Source organism: Vidua chalybeata, chromosome Z (genome assembly GCF_026979565.1).
Source record: "Vidua chalybeata isolate OUT-0048 chromosome Z, bVidCha1 merged haplotype, whole genome shotgun sequence".
NCBI lineage: Eukaryota > Metazoa > Chordata > Aves > Passeriformes > Viduidae > Vidua > Vidua chalybeata.
This window is the reverse complement of record NC_071570.1, coordinates 18,865,504-18,881,352: the sequence shown is the minus strand read 5'-3', so window position 1 is coordinate 18,881,352 and position 15,849 is coordinate 18,865,504. Positions and strand designations below refer to the sequence as shown.

General features: G+C 38.4%; 1 protein-coding gene across 1 annotated transcript in view; it reads right to left on the bottom strand.

Moving 5' to 3' along the window:
• FREM1 (FRAS1 related extracellular matrix 1) overlaps positions 1–15,849 on the bottom strand; it is a 57,524-nt gene that overhangs the window by 19,790 nt on the left and 21,885 nt on the right. The window contains exons 17-24 of the mRNA XM_053932728.1: positions 14,999–15,184; positions 13,808–14,004; positions 12,786–13,014; positions 11,072–11,216; positions 8,620–8,761; positions 7,117–7,312; positions 6,125–6,389; positions 662–1,076 (exon numbers count right to left, since the gene is read on the bottom strand). Of these exons, the coding sequence (XP_053788703.1) occupies positions 662–1,076; positions 6,125–6,389; positions 7,117–7,312; positions 8,620–8,761; positions 11,072–11,216; positions 12,786–13,014; positions 13,808–14,004; positions 14,999–15,184 (1,775 nt within the window). The remainder of the gene's footprint in view (positions 1–661; positions 1,077–6,124; positions 6,390–7,116; positions 7,313–8,619; positions 8,762–11,071; positions 11,217–12,785; positions 13,015–13,807; positions 14,005–14,998; positions 15,185–15,849) is intronic.

The window sequence follows — 15,849 nt, the reverse complement described above, 5'->3', positions numbered from 1 at the left end:
CATCAGGAAACACTAAGAGCCTCTTAATTAGTATCACAGTTTTGAAACACAGAATTTTGACACACAGTGCAACCAGGCATACTTTGTGTACTGAACCATGCCACATAGATACAAAAAATCACAGCAAACAAATACAAGTCTATGATGAAGTACGAAGGACTTGAAAACAGGGGAAATGGGAAGTGAACAGAAAGATTCTAGCAAAGAAAGAAGAATCAGAGCAGGCATCTTACAGAGATTCTCAGAGAGGACAGGATGTCTAGGTGGGGAAGCAAAGTGGCTGTGATGTGGGAAAGCAAAGATTCCTGTGACATGAAGATCAGCAGTCATATTCACACCCCTATACGTGCAAATCACTAGGTCAGGCACCAAGTGGGAAAGCAGAGCAGGAGAAAGTTCAATTCTTCCCATAGTTGAGATTCCTATGTAATTTTTTTTGCATGCAAGTATTAAGTATATAAGTATTTACTTGCTTATCTTTATGCATTTTGGCAAGTAGTTAGTTCCCCAGGTTAATTATTCATGGAACACAGAAGGCTAACATACTAGCTGCACAGTTAAATCAGAGACTGCAGCAAGTACCAGCTGTCATCAAAACTGCTACATTTTTGACCTTATCATACTATTTATCTCTCTTAAGTAGGTTTGTGGTCACACTTGCCTGAATGGTGAACGTCACTGGCTCGCTCTGCACTCTCCCATTCACAATGAAGCCTTGGTTAGTCCTATCTGTGGCAACAAATGTAAATCTGTCAATCTGGGAATTCCCACCTTGGTGCTTGTATGCAACATGCCTGTTGTCCACATCTTGCTGTGTGAAATTGTACTGCAGTAGCATAGCCCCATTATAATAGAGATGACCGTACTGGGGGAGCTGAGCCAAGAGGAAGGTAAGGTTTTCTTTTGCAGTATCTGGGTCTGAAAGCTGCAGTACATCAGGAGTAAGAAGTGCCATAGCTCCTTCAGTTAATCTTAACCCCATATTCCTAGATAGAGTGGGCAAAGCCTGGTCAGCTGCCTCCAAGGAAATCTTGAATGTCCCATTCTTAGTCCTCAGTCCATTGCTGATGATGAATCTGGCAAAGAGAGGCAAGGCAGTCTTCAGCATCTGTTCTTGATTCACCATGTACTGAAATGAAATGATAATGCAGACCTTTACTACAGGACTTGCCTGTGTTGATACTGCAAAAGTAGAAGAGCTGGGTGGAGCGCAAACCCAGACACTAAGTGGATTGGATGTAAAACTTAAAACCATGAAAGCAGACAGCCAGGTATATGACAGGAGTTACAATGCACTGGCAGGGATTGAGCAGATGCCAGAGGAAAGGCCTTGAAGATCAACAGTCATAACGGAGCTGATCTCAGCTTCTAGCTGAGATACAGGTGGAACAGGCTGCCTGGGGGGCTGATTGTAGCTTCTGGCATACATATTTTATACATCCTTAAAATTTATCTTAATTTGGTTACCTAACAGTAGCACCTACAGCTTACAGAAAGAGGTATGTGAAATGCATGACCTGCCTGATTTGGTTTAGTTTGGGTTTCTTTCTGTTCACTGTTACAAATCTTTTATACCCAATGCTCCCAAAACTATCTGAAAAAACAAACTGGAGAAAGATTCAGCCTTATCTCACTTCATGGGTTTATTTAGGCACTAACTGTATCTTTAAATTTTCTTCTATTCAGTGGAATATAATTTCTTTACAAAAGTCAAGTAAAGTTTCACTGAAATGCTAAGATATTGGGCAGAACTGTACAAATTGTATAGGATAATGTTAATAACATACATATCCATAGCATACATTTATCAAATGGTCATATCTGCACAGTTCTTCTTCCATGCTGGGAATTTCTATCAATAGCCACTCTTGTAGTTCTTTCTCAAGTAGTGATGTTTGTTTAGATATACTAAAGATTTGATTATTCACTACAGATAGTTTTTCTTTCAAAACTAAGAGAAAGGTGCCCAAGGCTGTAAAGAAAATCTGTTGGAAGCTCTGCTGGTTTTGACTGGTGTAGAGTTAATTTTCTTCATAGTCACTTGTATGTAGCTGTGGTTTTGATTTGTGCTAAATATAGTTAAATAGTTAAATAGTGTTGATAATATAAGGATGATCTGGTGTCTGCTGAGCAGTGCTTATACAGCATCAAGGCTTTTTCTGCCTCTCACACTGCACAGCCAGTGACTGGGCTGGGAGTAGTGCATAAGGAGTTGGGAGGGGACACAGCCAGGACAGCTGACCCCAGCTGACCCAAAGGATATCCCAGACCATCTGGTGGCATGCTCAGTTTATAGAGCTGGGGGAAGAAGAAGGAGGGAGGAGGAGACGTTTGGAGTGGTGACATTTGTCTTCCCAAGTCACTGTTGTGCATGATGGAACTCTGCTTTACTGGGGATGGCTGAACACCTGCCTGCCCACAGGAAGCAGTGAATGAATTCTTTGTTTTGCTTTGCTTGTGTGCACAGCGTTCAATTTGCCTATTAAACTGTCTTTATCACAAACCATGCATTTTTTTCACTTTCACCTTTCCAATTCTCTCTCCAGTCCTACCAGGTGGGGAGGGAGCAAGCAGCTGCCTGGTTCTTAGTTGCTGGCTGCAGTTAAACCATGACAGAAGCCTACCAGCCGGGCATGGGCTTTTGCCATCCGGCAGCATGGTCTGCAGAAATTTATTATTAAATTTAGTTGTGGAGAAAAATAAGGAGAAAAACAATCTTTTAGCCTTTAAAATTCATCTTTGATTTCATGGGCAAGATCGTTATTTATGTATTTTTCTTCTGAAAATAATTACATGGGACATTTTCATGCCTGTAACAAAAACTTTTGAGGGTATATGAAACTAAAAATTGCTCTGAAAATGTCTTATGATCTTTCATGTCCCATCAATTATAGCATGTATGAGTTACCTGTCTTTCTACATAAATTTCAGTGATTATGCTGCACCATATATGCAAAAACATTTTGTAAGCTGGTTTTCACACAGGTTTGTTCTGCCCGAGTCAGAGCAGAGTCTAGTGTGCAAAGAAATTTGTCTCTTCTAGAGTGGGACAGTTGTTTCAGATAGTATGAGGGCCAGCCTGCTGCTTTCCATGTAACACTCTTCTACCATACTTAAGTGAAATGGGGAGTGGCTGACATTTAGTGGGTTATTTGTTTTCCCTTGGTCTCTTGACTGCAGACCCTGACGAAGTACTTTTAAAATTACAGGGTCAACACCTAGTGTATTGCTGTGTGACTTGAATGTGAGTGACTTTCAGTAGGTCATGGAGCAGCTTACTGTGTCACACAAACTGTCCATCTAAAACTCCTCATTGCCTTCACCAATACTAGATGATTAGAGCTTGATCACTTGTAAACTGGCACTGTGCCATGAAACAGATGGGAATGAGCATAGACAGACCAGGGACTATGTAGCAGTTTGAAATATGTTTACTGAGGATGGTATTCCCAGCTGGGAACGTAGAGACATCTGCCTACACTGACCTAATGCTGTTGTGCCAATGGTAAAAGGGTTGTGCTATTTGTAAACTATCTGAAGTCAAATACAGAACTAGAGTAATGATGATAAATACTGTGTTAGGAGAAAAAAGTCACCTTCAGTCAAGACCTTAACCTTCTCTCAAAGCACCTGGAGCATTGTGGCAGAAGTGAATTTTCTCTCATTCTTTTGATGGTGTAAAAATGTTTGGATGATGTCTCAAATAATACTTAGTGAAAGACTTAGAGAATTCAGTTCATTAATCTGAATATTCATCCAGCCTTCTCCAGAATGTCAGATAGGAACAAAGCTCCTGCATGGATACTTCAGACTAAAATTTACCATTAATTTCATTCACTGCTCAGTTTCACAGCTGATGAAATTGCCTATTCCAAGATATCATTCTGCACTTTGGGAGATTTTGGTTATTTGTTTATTTCTAGTTTATGTCTGCTTTGTAATTTCCTCAGGAATGGAAAGCAGCCAGTATTCTCACTCTGATAAAATTTAGGATATGATTTCCAGGCAAAGTTTGGAGGACATGTTTCATGGTTTGATTTCACAGCTACCAACATTTCATGCTTTCTTCAGTTTGATGGCAATGGAGTTGGCTACAGGACCTACCATCTGTCATGGCATTTAAAAGATAAAAATGGAATCATAAATAGTGCCAACTCATTACAAAATTGAGCCAGCATGTCAAAATGGAGGACATTAGCATGTTCTTTTAGCATTCTACTGCCAGCATCTGATGTCAGGTTGCTAATCACTTGAAGTCATCTGTCCAAACAAGCATTGCCAAATCTTTCTTCCAGGCCAACAGCATCAAACAATACAGGTAAATTTATGTCTGAAGGAAGTACTTCAGTGGGAAGTAAAAATATGGTCAGTTAATTCCTCCTTCTCCCACAATTACCCATATAATTAATTCCTTGTTGAAATAATAATACTCTTCTGCCAGAATATTTATGTCTACACAAAAGCAAATTATGTTCCAAATGATATCATCAAAGAACTTAATTATTTGGATTAAAATAGTTATCAAATATCAATATTTATTAAAGCATCATAACCTTACTTTAATAAGACTGACTCTAGTTTGGTTCTTAGCCATTGGCATAAACATTTGGTTTATCCACATTTCCAAATTGCCTACAATTGTTTGATCTGCTTTCGATAGTGTGATATGGGAAGTCATACTGACACAAGCCACTATACTACACTGCCCAAACTAGGGCTTGCATGACTGCAACTTTACTTGAATAATCTAATCCTAGTTTTTGTGAATGCGTTTCACAATTAAGAAACATAAAACCAGGGAATATTTGCTCACTTTTTCTGTAGTGAGTACAAATGAATCAGAAAAATTTCCTAACTAGAATTTCCACCACACTGAATGCAGTGGAAGGGATGGTTAAATATGTTTCATCTGAGCAAAGTTTCAGAAATACTTCTGGGTTAATTCTGGACAATGATACCTGATCCAGTATCATAGGGAGATTTATTTGATGTCTCCATGCCCCACTTGCTTGACTTGCCTGCAAAAAAGTTCTCAAACTGGATGATGCAACATGGTCTTGAACTTTATCATGCCTCACATTAAAAGCCATTCAGAGCAGAAATCTATTCTAGGGGAGTGTAAAAAGGGGTCTTTTCCGAATTGCAGCTCTTAGGAGCCAACTCTTTCATTTTTCTTAGTCACAAATGAAAAAAAATAAGCTCTTAATTTTGAATCTTAAAGTAAGTCCATCTTCTGTTGAGAGCTGTTTTCAGAGAAAATTACCAATATTAGCAAAAAGTAAGCATTCTTCTTTTAAAAACATTTTCTTTATTTTTGAGCTTTTTCTTTTCCCTGATTTTGATCTTTTTTAGAAAACTGTCCCCAGTACATCTGCTCTTTAACTGATGATAATTCACTCCATCATTCTACTTTATAACCAACAGAGTCTCATTTAAGAACAGAATGGAGGCACCTAGTATAAACTGTTCTAAGTGGAAAATTTCAGACACAGGTGAAAATCATTTTCATTAGGCTGCTGAACTGGGCCTGTAGGTAAACCTATGGATTTACCTGAGAATTTCAAGTGTCTACATGAATTTCCAAGTGTGTCAAAATAGCGTGTCAATGGTAGTGTCAAAATAAATTAAGTGGACTGGTTTTCATTATATTCCAGAATACTTAGGCATTCAAAAACCCATAATCAAATTAATATCATAAATTGTAACAGATAAGAAAACTGTTATTTAATACCTGAATGGACCAGCTTTACCACATCCAGCTGTAGCAAGAAACCAAAGGAAAATTCCACCAAGTATATTCTCAATCCTTCTCTCTCACTTAAATCTTAACAGCTGTGTATGTCTGGGTGCTATAATAATGTTGAAGCTAGTGTCAAGTAAATGTGTCTCTGATTATATTTTCAGATTCAATGAGAAAAATTACCATTGCATTTATTACCAAAGCATTCCCAACTATATTTATTGCAGTAGAAATAGATGTGCTATATAAACATTGGGAATTCACACAGAGCCTCCAGCTCTTTTAATAAATTCTTTTGGGTGTTTTGTATTGTGTAGTGCAGGTTTTTTAAATACTCAAAATATTCAAGGGGAAGAGCTTGGGGGGTGGGGTACTACACCTTACCTGAATGTATCTTCACCAACAACTGCCTTGGCTTTGTGAATGTAGCAGACAATCTGTCGTGCTACATCCATTTGACTGAAGCTCATAATGGGGATGCCAGGATAGCTGACATACTCTATTTGTCCATACTGGGGTGGGGAGGTTATCACATAAAGGAGCTCCTCTGGCTTGTCAGTACCATCCAATGCAAGGAGGACATCAGTTGTAATGTAGCTGTGATCTCCCTTTGTCACTCTAAGACGTTTCGTAAAAACAGCAATGTCTCCTGCAGAATAGACAAAACACTAAAATAGTCATATTGAACTGGATGATGTCTTCTGCATTGTTTAGTCACTGGAAAGCCATCACTGGTAGAAAAGCTATAAGACTTTAATAGTATAGAGAAATTCAGCATGGAAGGGACTTCAGGATATCTTTATTCTGACCTTCTGCTCAAAGCAGGGTCAGCCATGAGATCAGCCATAGCCACATTGCTTGGGGCTTTATCCTGTTGGAACTATTGGAACTGAAAACTATTACCCTTTTGGGGCCAAAGATGAAGAGACCACAGCCTCTTTTGACACATCTTCCAATCTTAGCAGTGTCAGGTAAACCTTTATGTTTCTAATAAAGAAAGACAGATAGTAAGACTATAGAATAACCTGTGAGACAGAGCTATTTCTGAACAGTTTTTTGCCTACCTTTTAATATTCTTCCCATTTTTTCTGTGCTGATTTACTCAGACATAAAGCTAGTTTCAGAAAGATATTTTCAGCTCTATTTGCAAAACAGCTGGGAGTCCTGGGAGGCAAGGTGCAACACACTGTATTTGGCAGAGCCTTTTCAAATCCCAGGACCTGGCCAACAGTGAAATCCAAGCAGTTAAATTTACGGAATCTGCAGGGATACTTGCCAGGACCTATATAGTGCTAAGGAAAGGATCAGGACATGTGCTCAAATATCTTGATTTCAGAAACAGACACTGGAAAACATCAAGTTTAATGGATCTTTACCCTTTTCCAAGTCCTTGATATTTATGTAGAAGTCCACAGCTGGGGATCTGTTGTACCCATCCCAGAGGTAAAATGTGAAGCTGTCTTTTTTCTTGGACCCCACAGTTCCTGTGTGGACATATCTCACAAGGTTCATATCCAGCTCTTCCTGAGTGCACTTCATTCCAGTTAGGAGAGTAACCCAACCTTGTCCTACCTAGAAAGCACAAGCATCATTCAATAACTGATAATCACCCACACATCCTTCTCAGTTAATTGTTTCTTTGTAGTTATATAGACTGTTAGTGGCAGCGACCTGGCCTTCCTTCTCTAGGCTCTTTCCTCATAGTATGTTTTGAAGGACAGCAAATAACTGGAGGTTTTTTCCAGCAGATATAAGGCTGGAGAAGATATAATGATCATTAATAAAATAGAGTAATATTGGGTTTAGCTACTTTTACTCTAGGATATAATTTTCTGCACACTTCTCAGTCAGACACCAAAATGAAAATTAGATAGTTCCTGACCCAGCTTATGTTTTCTATTTCTTAATTTCACAAATCTGCTCTTGGTTCTATCTGAAATCATAGCTAAAATAGTATCAGAAATAACTTCAGGGAAGCATGGAAATTTAAAGCCCCAGAGGTCCTCAGCTGCAAAAAAAAAAAAAAAAAAAAAAAAAAAAAAAAAAAAAAAAAAGAACCAAAAAAAACAAACAAGCAAACAAACAAAACCAACAAAGCCAACAAACAAACAAACCCCTACAAAGCAAAACAAACAAAACAAACAAACAAAACAAACAAACAAAAAGAAACCCTGAATTGCACCATAAAATTTCTTGCCTTTCTGAAGATAGTCTAGTACCCTAAATTGAATTGATCCATGAAGTTGACATTCAGCAGCATCACTAGGTTTAAAGCAAAGGTTGTTGAGGACAACACATATGCACGCCATTTAAAAGAGACATTTTTTTCTATTTTTGTTCCTTTTTCTTATTTTAGGTCAACAGATTATCATCTTGCCTTCCATTTCTAATCTTATTTTTTGTAATTCCTCTTGACACATCCTTTCTATCATCTTCCTTTTCCCTGTTTTCCACCTGTGCTTTTCTTTTAGTTGATGAGGTATTACTCACTCTTTAACATGCAACTCCTTCCACGCTTTCTGAACCCTGAAGTCACTGAAGTAAAGGTTTTTTTTTTTTTAAACCAAGGACTTTCCCCCATTCTCCCCAGCTAGATTTTCCCCCTTTGCTGGATGATTATCCCAGAATCTCTCTCAAATTCACCTCACATGATATGCCATATTTTTTATCTTCCATCTTCTCCTGTCCAGGATCTGGGTTTTAGTGCCAAAGCCTCTGGGACAGCATCATTGTTGTTGCTTCTGCAACAATTAAACTGGCCAAGCTGTCTACTTCAAAATATGACAGGCAGTTGGGAGAATAGGCAAATTAACTTCATTTTGCCCTAAAAAGAGAGAGTTGTTTGCATGCCTGCTTTTTGTTGAAGTGCAAAGACTAACCTTGAGCTGAAGCTGACCATTTTCTGGAAGTCTTTCAAATAAGTAGTAAATTCTCTCCCTGGGGGTATCTTTATCTTCTGCTGACAGAACAGTGCTAGAAATTATTTGAGTTTCACCTCTGTTCACCTCTATATCGTTCTTCCTGAAAAAATTAGAAGTCATGTATTGATGCAATAAAGGAACCTTTTCAACATGTAATTTCTCTGCCAGAAATATGGATTAACCAAATGCTGACAGAAATGACAATTTCAGAGAGAATAGAAGAAGGATGCCTATTTCAGTTTAAAAGAGTAAAAAAAGCAAGCAGTGCAGACAATCTTCTCCTTACGATGGTGAGAAACAACAAAGATACCTAAAGCAAACTGATTAAACACATCTCTTTTATTCCCCTGTACCCTATTCTGCTTACGTTCATACAATTTATAGGAAGAAGACAATGTAAACCAGTAGATTGCATTATTATTGCTAGTACAGAGCACAGAAATACTGGCTCTAATGACCTGATTGTTTATTTAGGAAATGAGTGTCTTTCAAACAACTAGTCTTCAAGGCTCACCTTTATCTGTAAGAGACACAACCATATCTAACTGGCTTCTCTATGCTCCTTCTAGCACCCACATCTCATTTTGGGAAGAAGCTCTCAAGTGGAATGTGTGAAGGCTTTACATTCCCCAAGGGCACTCTCTGCTACAGGATGCAATCCAAGAGGTGACAGATTGAGGTTTTGGCAATCACTCTGAATAAGAGGCACTGTTGCCAGCCAAAAACATCCGATCACAGGTTCTTCAGTCTGTTGACCATAACTAATGGGGATGAGAGCTGAAAATCCCTGGGGTGGAAAGTACCCCAAGATCAAAATAAGAAAAGCTTTCAAGTACTGCCCAATATTCACCTGTAAAACTGCACTAGCATAAGGAACTCTGTACCCTACAGTGAAGATGTAGTAACTGAATGTGGCAGCTAAATCACCTCAGTGCCAAACTGAAGATTCTCTTAAAGCACTACTGCTTAAATACTGGCAGCACACTTCATCTAAGTGGAGGGGAAACAACTTCGTATAAAGGAATAGCTATTTTGGGAGTAAATGTCTCAGTCTATGAAATTGTTCACCACAGGAATGGCAAGTGGTGAGACCTAGTATTGCCAGACAAGGAAGCAATATTCTGGATCTAGCTGGGCTAGAAAGCCCAGCTAAAAAGCTGGGGTTTAAAGCTAAAAACACTTGACTTCTTGCACTTCATCATCTTCTTTCACAGAGAGGGGTTGGAAAATGGCAGATCAAGCTATAGCATGTGAGGAATAAATAGGCAATTATCAGTAATTATCTGTACATGATATATGCATACATAAATTATACTCTATTCTAACTGAAAATTGACATTATCTCATGTTAGCATTATGTGGTCATTGAAAATATTTTAACTAAGAAACTGACATTTGTTATTGCAGGAAGCTCTATCTGGTAAAAAATAATAACTCTGATCTGAAAGTAGGCCAAATACCCTGAGGGATCAGAAATTCCCTCCTCAGTGGCAGTCGCTTAACAGGTTGTGAGTCTGAAATGCAAACTTTCAGAGCTATACTCACAAAACCTTTGGACTCTTGGCTTCCTGTCTGTCAGTCTGGGGCTGGAAAACAAGTGTGGAGGTCCTGATGCTCTGTGACAAGTCATCAGAAATGATGGAGATCCCAAGGGATGAGCCCCTTTTTAAAATGCCCAGGAGGTTTGGCTCTCTTGCAGCCAGCTGTCTATCTATAAGTGGTCTGCCAGGCAATTTCTGATCATGTCTAATTCATTTATGACTCCTAGCTTTGAAGTGTAAGGGAAGTTAGTTTGTGCTTTTGCAACAATTGAATTATGGCAGAGAAAAAGAATTTTAAACTATAAAAGAAGAGAATTATAATTGGAAAGCCTTCTTCTGCTTCAGCCTTGTGGATCTTCTCATTACAAAATCCAGCGCTGCTTTCAAAGAGGTGTTTTAGGCAGGTGTTTGTCTTAGGGAAGAGAAAAGCAGTTCCACGGTAGTCAGTGTTCAGCAGAGGTACAACACCTGGCAAAAACCTTGAAGCAACTTATGAAAGAAACAATAAAAACTTTCTCCACACACTTTTATTTTTCCTATATTTGCTTAATATAGAGCAATACTAAGCATGCTCTCCTTTCAGTAATTTTTTTTTTTTTAATGGGCTGATAGAGAGAGACCTATATAGAAACAATTTTACTGACATTAGTCTGTTACTAGTTAAGGCTTGCTTCCTCTTTGCATCAGACACCAAAGACAGGGTTTAATGGTAAACATGGTGGGATGCTACACCATGGTTGGATTTGATTATCTTAAAGACCTTTTCCAACCTTAATAATGATATGATTCAATGATTTGGTGTTTTGTGCTCTTTTCCATCACTTTGTCTAAACACATTCCAATGTCAGGAACAGGAACAAGTGACTTACTTGCTCAGCACTGGTTTCTCATCATTAACTGGAATGACCTTTACTGAAATGGTTCTGAAGACTTTATGTTTTCCATCTGATAGCTGGATTTTAAAGCTGTCAGTGAGATTTTCAGAGTTGTCATGCATGTACATCAGCTTCATTCCTATGTGGGGCAGAAAGGGGAGAAAAATAAGAGAGAAAAAGAGGGAGAGGGAGAATGGGTGAGAGAAATGGAAAGAACAACTTAATCTGACTCCTGCAAAATCCCTCTCATCATTTCATTCTGCTTCAATCACCTTTCTTCCATCTCCCCTCCCCATATGCTAGGGTAACAGTAAACTTGCCTTAGCTATCAGAAGATGAGTTTGATGAGCCACTGCTGGTCAGTGATCTAGCAGCATACTATTGTCTCAAGGTCACCAGCCTGACCTAAGCAAGGAGTGACTCTCCAAAAAAAGAGTCTCTGTCAATCTGAAAAAGGTACATTTCTTCTTCTCTCCTTATTCCAAATCACTTTGATGGAAACCATAGAGAGGATGAGACTGTCAGCAATACTTTCCTGTGCTTTAAATAATCCTCAGGAAACTTTAAAGAAGCCTTTGGAAGGACAGCTGGCCTTGTATCTATGACCATGGTCAATCAGAATTTCTAGGCCAAAGGTGGCTTGCTCACCATTGTGGATAACAGGAAAAAAAAAGAAAGAAAGTCAAAACCAAGACTTGGGAAGGCAGAAGAATTTGGGGTGGACACCTGATATTTCTGGAGGTTCATATTAGACAGGCAGAGAGACAAAAAATTTTTCTTCGGTTTTTGAGGGCTGAACTGAAATTCGAGTGACAGTATGGAATTCATGCCCCTCTTTATACTGATAGATTCCATGTTTTACTAAATAGCCACAGTCAGGAGGGATCCACCGGATTTCTTGCACTATTAAATATACATTTTTATTCCATGTACTTGAAACAGATTTGCTGCTTTAAAGCAGGCTGACTGCTCATGTTAAGCTGTGGAGTCCCACTTTGGTATATGGCCACATAGACATATATATATATAGATATATATAGACATATGGTATATTGCTGCCTTTCAATGCCTAACGAAGGTTTATAGGAGAGATAGAGAGATTTTTTGCCAATGCCTGTAGTGACATAACAAGGGGCAAGATTAGGTTTAGGTTGGACATAAGGACGAAACATTTTACAGTAAGACTGGTGACACACTGGAACAGTTTGTCCAGAGTGGTTGTGGAACGCTGGAAGTGTTCAAGGTCAGGTTGAAAGGGGCTTTAGGCAACTTGGTCCAGTTCAAGTTGTGCCTGCCCATGGCAGGGGAGGTGGTCTAGTTGAACCCTAAAGGTCCCTTGCAACCCAAAACGTTTTACAATTCTGCAATCATTTGAAGAAATATTTAACCCCATGATCAGTTAATATGTTTTTAAATCAGTCTTGTTGTCTCTCTAGTCTAGTTTCCCCTTTATTTTTTTTCAGGACAGATGATTTTCCTACTCATTTTACTACCCTTTTTGATACAGAGGTCTCTCAGGATGATTTTATAGACCGTTCCTAAAATCAAAAGATAAGAATAGCATTAAATAGGACAACTTCCATTCCTAAACATTGTCTTGAAAATAAACATAAGGCAAGTGAATAAATAAATGATGAAGATTTCTTTAGTGTGCCACTTGTTTCATTAAAATAATGAAAAACCATTATCAGAAGAATGCTGCACCTACCATTCCTCAGTAGCTCCATGGAAAAGCCATGAACAAGCAACCCATGGCTGTGGTGATCATGGTTAATTAACTCTTTATAGTGTCGAACATCATGGCCATGAACACCATTAATAAGGAACCCATATGAAGGCCTCTGCACAACCCCAAATACCAGAGGGTCTTGAGGCACATCCAGATCGACTGCATTGATAACAGACAGATCGAGCTCTTTCATGTCCCCTTCTTGAACCTAAATGTGAAAGAAAAAACATCCAATTCTTTTACATAAAAAGAAATAATAGAATTCTACCATGGCTTCATGAGTATTTTTGTGCACAAGTGTATCTCTTGATTCATCCACCCCTTACCGAGCAGCTTTTTAACCAGCTACTGATTTCAACCAGTTTAAGAGACAGAGAAAGTAAGTGGTTACAGTGATGAAGAGAGAAGTTGTGATAAGGAGTTCATATTTGCCCAAATTAATAGAAAATGTGTTAAGTAAGTCAATGCCAAATCTAGTGCTCAGAAATGCACAAAGGAGAAAGCCTTTTATAAAGGTATCCAAAGGGATAAAGGTATCCAAAAATGTGGAAGCATATAAATTTATACATCTACTTTTTACTTTACAGTAAGTTTACACCCTGCTCATGGAGTTATTTATATTAAAAACAGTCTACAGAGAGGAGAGAAGCAATGCTAGAAATATAAAAAGATACTCTATTAAAAATGTGAAAGCTCTTAGGAATGCAGAAGGAGACAAAAGATCTCTCTGCTTTCTATATCACATATTTGTTTAAAGATTTGATCCCTTCTTTTTACTTAAGTGCTAATTTCCAGGAACTATGCACTGCTCCTATCCCGCTGAAGTTCTGTCTTATATGTTTACATGGGATTTCACTGGGCTGTTTCCTGAAGTAGGCTAAATTACACAAAGTAAGGGAAATATGCAAAGGAACAGGTATCAGGACAATGTTCTTATTTATATTAAAGAGTAGTTTGTGGTTAAAGTAGTTCTATGACAGGCATTTTGCTTATTTCCTTACAGTAATATTCTTGGCTATGAATTCTGGAGCTTCATCATTGGTTGGGCTGATTAGCACAAAAAATGGAGTCTCTGCTGAGTGATGCATCCCATCAGTGACATAAAGTACAAACTTGTCTTCTGTTGGCTCCATTCGCAAGTGCCTGGCTTGAACATAGTTTATACTCATGGCTTTCAGGTGCTTCAGTTGAAATGAACCTATAGATTTTAAAGAGAAAATGAGTTAGCACAATACTTTCATGCCTTCTAGTCTTATCCATTATTTTAAAAATTGAAACTATGTCTTTTTTCAAAGAATTAATTCCTTGAATTTTTTAAGTTCTTTGTCATTTTTTTAATGTAAGAGTTACATTGCACATGTTGCTGCAGCACACAAGCCCTTTACCCCCCAGAAATGCAACATTATGCTTCAGGTGGGACTCTGAAGCTTCTCACTTTTCAGTTCAGACTGCAAAACTGAGCCCACATAAAACCAATTCAAATAACAGGTAGGAAAATATCTGAGGTCCGAGATTCCTTGATAGTGCTAGGTTAATTGCTGGACTTGATGTTTTTTCCATGCTAAATGATACTATGATTATATTATTATAATTACACTTTGACTTACAGACCCCAAAAATGAGAATTTAAAGATTCAGTGATTACAGGTTTGCAGATGAAGATGCTGGTGAAAGCTGGTAGCATTACAAAGCATGTCACAATCTGTTCTGCTGAGGGTGAAACTGCCTTACACAGTTTGAAAATGGACAAGGGAAGTCACCATTTAAGTTAAACACCACTTCTATCACTTTTGTAACTTTGCCTTGGAAACTAATGTGGGACCCAGGCTACTGCATTTAATTGACAGATGTGTAGGTGAAGGGATACACTGGAGCTTTTCATGGGGGACTGAAGAGGAAGGCAGGGAGAGCAAATATCTCATATAGTGACTTCTAATAGATCTCAGCTGGATGCATAAAACAAGGATTGCCTTGTTTGCTTCAAGGGCCAATTCTTCACATTTGCATTGCTTCAGTCTCCCTTTGAACTCCTCCACAAAGTCTCAATGCCCTTCATTTGTCAGCACCTGCGATCCTCAATAAGCCCGTATTAATGCTCACACCTGTATCTGCACCACCAGAGTCCACTGCAGAGCTTTCCACAAGCCCTCCAGATCTAATCTGCTTGATTATCCTAAATTGTTAAGACTTACCTATGCTTATTCCAATGTTGCTCTTCTCAAACCCAGGAGAAGGAAGTACGTTTTCAATGTAACCAAACTGGGGAGGAGAAACCAACACAAACTCTAAGTCATCTGCAGTGGTGTCAGGGTCAGTGGCAAACAAATGTTTGATAGTAAGGGCTGCTGAGGAGCCCTCCTCCACCACAAAGCTTGCACCTGTGCACAAAAAACATGTTAAGCACTATTGGTCATGAGCTGATTTTACTGTTGTTTGTTTTAATAACAATGGAAATAATAACTAAAGGGGGAAATGCAACAAATACTGAATTACTGAGGGGTTTTGGTTTAACATTTTCTTCTTTGCTTTCACCAATATCTCTGCTTTTTCCATCACAGAAGTAGAGAAGAAGGGGATAATGAAATTGTTTTACTGGTTTTGTTATTAGCTAAGGTTTATATACTGCTCAGAAACAGTTGTTACCTCTGTTTGTCAGAGAATTAATCACATGAGAGCTGTTAAGAACTGCTCATAATGAACAATTTTTCATGCACCACTGCTTAATTTCCCTGATGGCACAATGCTTCATTTCCAGAACATTACTTGGGTGAGCGCCTGCAAATTACAAAACTACTCATACATATGCTTAAATATTCTCTGAGATACATAACATATACCTGATACTTACAAACAAATAACATTGAAAGACACAAGCATATAGAAAACATACTTTTAATATGTTTACCACAAACCACACTAAAAAGCCCAGGAAATTTCACATAACAGGCTGCAGTTGGACTAGATGTACATTATGAACTCTATTTCCATTTCAACTTAATTTCTTAGATTCTGAAGAGACTCTTAGATTCACAAGAGTTACTTG